The sequence below is a fragment of the Berghia stephanieae genome, chromosome 4 (assembly GCF_034508935.2).
Source record: "Berghia stephanieae isolate SIO BIC M18660-M18661 chromosome 4, UCSD_Bste_1.3, whole genome shotgun sequence".
NCBI classification, from domain to species: Eukaryota; Metazoa; Mollusca; class Gastropoda; order Nudibranchia; family Aeolidiidae; genus Berghia; species Berghia stephanieae.
The window spans coordinates 40,970,738-40,978,237 of NC_088363.1; the positions used below are offsets into that span (position 1 = coordinate 40,970,738).

General features: G+C 35.3%; 2 protein-coding genes across 3 annotated transcripts in view; one reads left to right on the plus strand and one right to left on the minus strand.

The window, feature by feature from the left end:
- The window catches only part of LOC144970586 (STAGA complex 65 subunit gamma-like), a 20,178-nt gene extending 19,764 nt beyond the window's left edge, over positions 1-414 (plus strand). For both annotated transcript variants that reach the window (XM_078910361.1, XM_078910360.1), the window contains exon 11: positions 288-414. In XM_078910361.1, the coding sequence (XP_078766487.1) occupies positions 288-297 (10 nt within the window). In that variant the 3' untranslated portion in view covers positions 298-414. The remainder of the gene's footprint in view (positions 1-287) is intronic.
- A 6,234-nt stretch (positions 415-6,648) lies between these two features.
- Positions 6,649-7,500, minus strand: part of LOC144970588 (glutamate receptor 2-like) — a 71,209-nt gene continuing 70,357 nt past the window's right edge. The window contains exon 20 of the mRNA XM_078910365.1: positions 6,649-7,500. This exon is cut by the window's right edge and continues 1,152 nt beyond it. The gene's annotated coding sequence lies outside the window, so the exon portion shown is untranslated.

The following is a 7,500-nucleotide window of genomic DNA, read 5'->3' on the forward strand; positions in this document are numbered from 1 at the left end:
TATTATTATTATTATTATTATTATTATTATTATTGTTAAAAAACTTTAAAGTTTTTACACCCACCAGACCAGAACGATTGGTTGACTTTAAGCAATGTTGACTTTATCCATTATCAATGAAACACACTAGATAAATAACAGATAATTTGGGACCAACAAGAGGTGTTGATTTTAAACAGATGTTGACCTTAAGAGTGTTGACTTAATGTGGATTCCACTGGTATTATTCATGGATTTTGCAAATTATTTTATTATTTTTCAATATTTTGTGATTTATTTCTTTTCAGAAAAAAATGATGCTTTCCTCAAGACATTTTCACAGGAGCTTTTATTTCAGGACACATAATATTTGTAGTAAACTTTCAATGTGAATGTAATGTATATATTACTTATGATTAAAGAATGCTTGTATTATTTCCCTTTGTTTGTTTGTTAATTTTAATTTTCATGGGAATATCTCGTGTTGGTGATCATTTATTCATGAGTTATTTGACCTTGACATGGTTGATGGGCTCAACCTCTGTGTTTGTTGTCTTTTTCGATTTGCCTTTGTCCTAATATGAGGGTCACTAGTTAAATTTCCAGAATTGGGTAGAACTATTCATGCCAAATAAGTGAAGCAGCCCACTTACAGCATAGATACAACTTCAGCATCTCGTTTCTTTATTTTTCCTTGAGCAAGAAACTTAGCCCCTATTGCTCACTTTGCCACACTACACTGCGATGAGTGCCAAGGTTAACTTTTTAACCCCACCCAGCAGTAGTAGTAGTTGGGTCTGTTTTGTTCAGGGTTCCCACCGGGTCATGAAATCAGGAAAAAGTCGGGAATTTTGTGATGGGTCGTGAAGTTGGGAAAATGTCGGGAATTTTGTGATGGGTTGGGAAGTCGGGGAAAAACAAAATCAAGGATTATGTGAGGCACATAGGTGGCATAGAAAAGTTGGTGACAATTTATTTAAGTCTTGTGGATTAGCCAGTAGAAGGTACAAAGCTTATTTGGAGGAGAAAAAAAGCAGTGGAGAAAAAAGTGGGAAAAGAAAACTAGCAGAAGAGGAAGTTGTTGGGCTAAAAAAAAGGAAAGTTGAGTTGACAGAGAATGTTGCTTTTTTAGGAAAGAAAGTGAAAAACAATCAGACAGGGCTGATGAAGTGACAGGGATGAAGGAGCAATTAGCTTTATTCACCAGTGCAAATGCTCTGAGAAAAGCAGCCATAGAGAAGGAAGAGGAGTTGGCCTCCGTTTCTAAGAAACTTGAGGAGAAGGAGGCCTCCTTGAAATTGTTGTAGAGGAAGGACAGTTTGTAAATAGTCTTGTACATAGTGTAATATAGTAAAGTGAACAATGATAAGATTGGACCTCTATTATTGGAAATGTGGCGGAGTACTATTGCATGGTTGATGAATCATGAAGAGAAAGCAAATTGAATCAACTGATGGCAAGGAGTCTAGGGGTAAGATGTAATGGTTAATAAATAGCTAGTATAATCATCTGTTCTTTGAAGGCTACACTAGTAAATGTACATGTGCACTAATTTAAAGAAGTAATGATATTTTATTATTGATGAATGGCTTTTAAAAAAATCATTCTTGACGCATGGCGGAATAATTTTCCACCGCGCGATGGGATCTTGAAAAAATTTTTGGGGTCTTGAAAAAATTTCAAAGATTTGGTGGGGACCCTGTTTGTTTGTTTTTAGGAATTTTACGCCGCTTTTAGGTCTTATCAGCACCAGTAAAAAGGAAGAAAATGGGATATTAAAAAGTTCTAGAATTACAATTAAAGCACCCAAGAAAAAGTAAGACAAAAGGGAATTGGTTCAAATGTAGATTCCAAGAGCATTCTATCAGGGTGCATAGTTTGAGATCACCTTAATATCTCATCCAGACACAAGCACACGGACCCCATTAAGAGGAACACACTCAAATGTTTACAAATTATATGTTATATTATGTAAAACAAAAGAAAAAAAATTTAATTGCATATCAGACAGATGATTAACAAGACAAAAAATATCATCTCCCAAAACTCTAACTATACATTTGACTGTTTCCCTCTCAGCCAGAGTATTCGAAGTAATCTCATTCCAAGACAAAGACAGAAAGCATGTTGGAAAACAGATAAAGGGGGATAGAAGACACAGTAAGTGCCTCCCTGTCCACTGTGGGAGGTCAGAAAACTTCACTCAGTTGTTGGGTCTGTTAGATATAGCAGAAACTATTTTGGGATGAACCAGTGTCTTATCCAAAGGGCTACAAGCAAATGTTTTTGTCCATTTCATGCTATACAAACGGGGATAAACTCCGGCTCCATGGGGCTAATGGCTTTTGAATTAAGCCCTTAACCCCAGTTGGAGCATAGGTCATCAATGATGCTTTGCCATTTGACTCTTTCTTGGGCTGTCTTCACCACCTATTTCCATGCATATCCACATCTCCTTGCTTCCTCCACCGTGCTTCTTCATCACCAACTATTTATAATTGAGCTTGTATATAGCACAATTCCACTAAACATGCTCAAAGCGCTTTACAAAGGGTCCCTGGCGAAAAGCAACATTTATCATTTAGGATGGGACATGACGCCTGTTAGGCGATATTACAATTTTTTTCGGACAGAGACAACGCTATTAGTGGCCAGGTACTCATTTTATACCCGAGTATGGTAAGAGAATGTGACTAAAGAGCCTTTTCCAAGGACTCAACTATGCGCTGAGCGAGGCTCGAACCCAGGACCTGCCGATCTGAAAGCGAGTGTCATATGTTGCTGTTGGTCAGGGACCCCTTGTAAAGCGCTTTGAGCACATTTAGTGGATATTGCACTATATAAAACCTCATCTGAAAAATTTTTTTTTACATTTAGAAAACCTGCCTGCATCATCACTAGACAGTCTAATGGCTTTGAAGGACTCATCTTGTGCCGTGCTTGGCAGCATTGGCGGTCAGAGCTCTCCACTCTTCTCTTTTTTCCATTGCTCTAATGGTGTTGCTGTTTATTTCCATTCCCAGCCAGTCGGGAATCTATCCTTTTCGCTCTCTGTCTTCTAGGGGCCTCTCTTTCCTGTTAACATTCCGGTCCCACTCAGTTTTTCCAGTCCCTCTCTTCATATCACATTCACATGACCTAGGAATTTAACCTGCCGTTTATGAATTGTGTCAACCACTTTTCTTTTACACCCAGCCTCTCTCAGGACATCCTCATTTCTCTCATTTCTGAATGACTAATTTTTTTTTTTTTAAATTGTAAGAAATAAAAAGAGGAGAAGTAGAAGTGTTGTGTACAATAAATCATTTTATTGAGCAAAACAGTGAAGAAAATTAGTATAATAATATAACAATGATATGAGTTGTCAAAACTTAATCATCACATATTAATGAAATTCATGATTTTGGGTTTGGATGAAGTTTAAATGTGACCAACCGCCTCAAAAAGGTATTAGATTGGGATGAACCGGATACTGGAAACTGAAATTATAGCCGCAAATTTAAAACAAAAGATTAAAGTTCTATTCATTTTAATGGAGAAATAATGTCGAAATAATGTCTTTTCTTACAATGCAAACATTTGAAAAATCATATTTCGTACATAGTTGCCAACTGTCCCGTTAAAATCATGACTGCTCCAATTTGGCAATTTGAGAATAATTTAATGAACCCCCCCCCCCCCCCCCCCCAAAAAAAAAAAAAAATAGGCTTTGTGTGTATGGAAATAACCTATGCATGTCCCAGGATTATGCTTTTTTTTTACTAGCAAATTAAAAGAAGGAACAGAAAAAGCTCTCAATCTGGATTATATTATATAATAGTCCAAAATATATGTCGTATTTTGGGTCATTACGGTATTGTGCATGAAGGTGGTCCATTTTTGCTCTTTGAAAAGTTGGCCGCTACGTTTTTATCACTTTGATTTTAAATTCACCTTTAAGGGTCCAATTCGTCTTGACAAAAATTACTGTTTTGAGTCGGTCAGTTACAATTACAAATATAAAGCATTTGATAATTATCAATTACGTTTAATAAGCTTTGTTGGGACAAACATACTTTGCTGAAATAAATCAAACAAACCAAAACCAAAAGGAATAAAGGAAAGAGATGAGTGAGAGAAGTGATGATTGAATAAAACAAAAATAAATTCAAAAAACAAAAACAACAAAACAAAACAGATTCAACAATCTTAATCATCCGTGTGAAGAAATGAATATTTATTATAATGATAATGATACAAGAAGATACCATGAAATATGATGAAACAATAATGTTTATTATTATTATTATAGAGTGCAATGTTATGAAATTATCATTTCAGGTGTGAGTGACAACAGTAATTAATTATTGTTGTATAATGAACACAATTTCAAGTGCCACCTATTTATATTGATAAAAACAGGTCTAAATCCTCAAATATGCATATAGTTGACAGACAGACATGTAAATTGTCTGATATTTGTCAGATTTTTGACAATATAGCCACAACCTTTTTACTCTTTTCTTCATTAATTCTCACTTTATGTATAAGCATATATATATATGTATAGGTGACTTTTTTTAGTGAAAAATTTTCAATTTTGTCGGCCGCCACTTACAGGTCCGTATTGGTTGTTGTCATCTATTCTGAATGAAATGATTGGTAGTTGTAGTTGTTTTAGTAATAGTAGTAGTACAGTCCACTCCAGATAATCGCAACACCTTGGGGTCAGCGAAAATGTGATTAACAGAAGTTGCAATTAACCGAAATTGATTTTCCAGTTCACTATCGCAACATTATACACATATATGGTAAACTCAAACCAGTTGTTGTTAACACTGTTCTTAGTCCACCACAGGCTGAGCAACATGATTGAAATAAAAACCATATGGCCACTCTGCATAGATTTTGTCAAGCAAAAGCAGCTTTGATGCAAGACGACATCTTATTCAGATTTGATTCACTTTCATTCTTTTGTTCTCAACATTTGTAAGAGTTCAAGAGATTAGCTGTGATGAGAGACAATAAGCTCTTTTTGTTTGTTTGTTGCTTTAGGTCTCTTCCAATACAATTGCGGTTATATGAGAGACCGCTGAAACAAAAAAACAAGCAATCTAACAAAAATAGTACAAATGTAAATCAAAATCATAACCTAAAGATATCATAAGCTAAATTATAAATAACCAAGAACAAACAGACAGAAGATTTACAGAAAAAAAAAAATATCCCCTGTCAAAAATACAATCACAAACCAAAGAAGCAGGATAGGCTAGTAAAGAGAAGAAGAAACGACATCACTATCGGATCGTACACCCATGCGAACATCATAGGTATATGATTCAAGGGTGATGCTCCCATCCAACCACCAGCACAATAAGCTCTCACCAAACTTGTTGGTCATAATGCACAGTTGTCAATCCCAAAACAAAGGATATCGCTCAGTCTCTCTTTACAACTGTCTTTGTCTACCTATTGTAAAAACTATGCCAGCCCCCTCGCCTCCTATTTAATGCCCACAGATGACATCACAAACCCATACTGCAAAGTCCCGCCAACTTTTGTCTCTAATAGAGTGGTGACACACTAATGTAGCATTAAACCCCGCTCACTCTCGATTTTTCAACCTGTCACGATTTCTTCCATGGTGAAATTTAATCATGATATTTTGTTTGATTGATTTCGTGAATTTACAACTTTTTGAGGGCGAAAATTTGTTGCGCCTAACCAAAGTTTGTTGCAATTAATCAGCGACTTTTATATAGAATCTTTCTGTTTCTTGGGAACAGTTGTGATTAACCGAGTTGCGATTATCCGGAATGGACTGTAGTAGGAATAGTAGTAGTAGTAGTAGTAGTAGTAGTAGTAGTAGTAGTAGTAGTAGTAGTAGTAGCAGTAGTTGTAGTAGTAGTAGTTGTAGTAATTGAGGAGTGGAAGGAGTAGTAGTAGAAGTAATAGAAGTAGTAGTAGTATTAGTAATCGTAGTAATAGTATTATTAGTGGTGGTGGTAGTAGTATAGTAGTAGTAGTAGTAGTAGTAGTAGTAGTAGTAGTAGTAGTAGTAGTAGTAGTAGTAGTAGTAGTAGTAATAGTAGTATTAGTATTAGTGGTGTGGTGGTGGTAATAGTAGTAGTAGTTGAGGAGTAGAAGTCGAAGTAGTAGTAGTCGTAGTGGTAGTAGTAGTGGTGGTAGTAGTAGTAGTAGTAGTAGTAGTAGTAGTAGTAGTAGTAGTAGTAGTAGTAGTAGTAGTAGTAGTAGTAGTAGTAGTGGTAGTAGTAGTTGTTATAGACATATAATATATTTTGACTCTGAATACCACAAGTACCATTTTTTACCGCCTCAGGAATTTTCTTTTATTGACAAATTTATATATACAGTATGTGCAGTGGAATCCGCATAAAGTCAACATTCTTAAAGTAAAATTCTGCTTAAAGTCAACACTTCTTGTTGGTCTCAACTCTTCATTTCTCTTTCTGTGTACCATTCATAATGGATAAAGTCAGCCTTGTGAAAATTCAATCAATTTTTCTGATCCTGCAGTGTTGGCTTTATCAGGATTCCACTAAGAATTTTTTTACGTCACAGGAGTTTTCTTTCATCTACAAATTTACATGTATACTATAAAGATGATGGACATATACATATACACTAACACCACCACTCACGGACTCCCTCTCTCTCTCTCTCTCTCTCTCTCTCTCTCTCTCTCTCTCTCTCTATTTCTCTCTCTCTCTATTTCTCTCTATTTCTCTCTCTCTCTCTCTCTCACACACACACACACACACACACACACACACACTCGCACATGCGTCGCACGCATAAACACAAGCACAAATAAAATTCCCCCATCTTTCCACTCATTCACACTCAACTTGACACGAGTACACCCACACTTCCACCCACACTTAAGAAAATGGGAAAAATTTCTTGTTTTTCTTCTTAAATTGTTATAATCCATACACAACAGGATTACCTATCATTGATAGTATCAGGTATTTTATGTGTGAAATTTGAAAACATTTCAAACGTCAATTTATTGTGATTGACGTACTCTCAAACCAAATCAGATTATTATCCATTTCAACAAGCCCATCACTGCGTTCGGTTATCAGATCTGCTAATATGTGCACGTTGGTTAAGCCCATTAGATTAATCAGTAATATTAAAAATGATCTAAACTTCTTTTTTTAAAAAATTCACTGAGTATGACATAAAAAATGGTACCATTTGCAATTTTTTTTCTTTTCCTAAGAAATTGGGACTTATATAAAAAGGAAACCCGTTCATTATCTAAAAAGAGAAAGGAATTCTGTTTTCTAATTTTGTTTTATTTGGCGCATTGCGCTTTATATTAATTGAAACAAGACATTTCGTTGTGTAACGATAAATCAAATCACAGATCTATTTAAAAAAAAAAATAAAATAAAATAAAGCACCCTTTTCATATCTTGTCCTGAAAATTTGCACATCAAGTATCTACACAATTATGGATTGAAACTCGTCCTTCAAAATAAATCGATCAATTAAAATGACCCTCATCTTGTC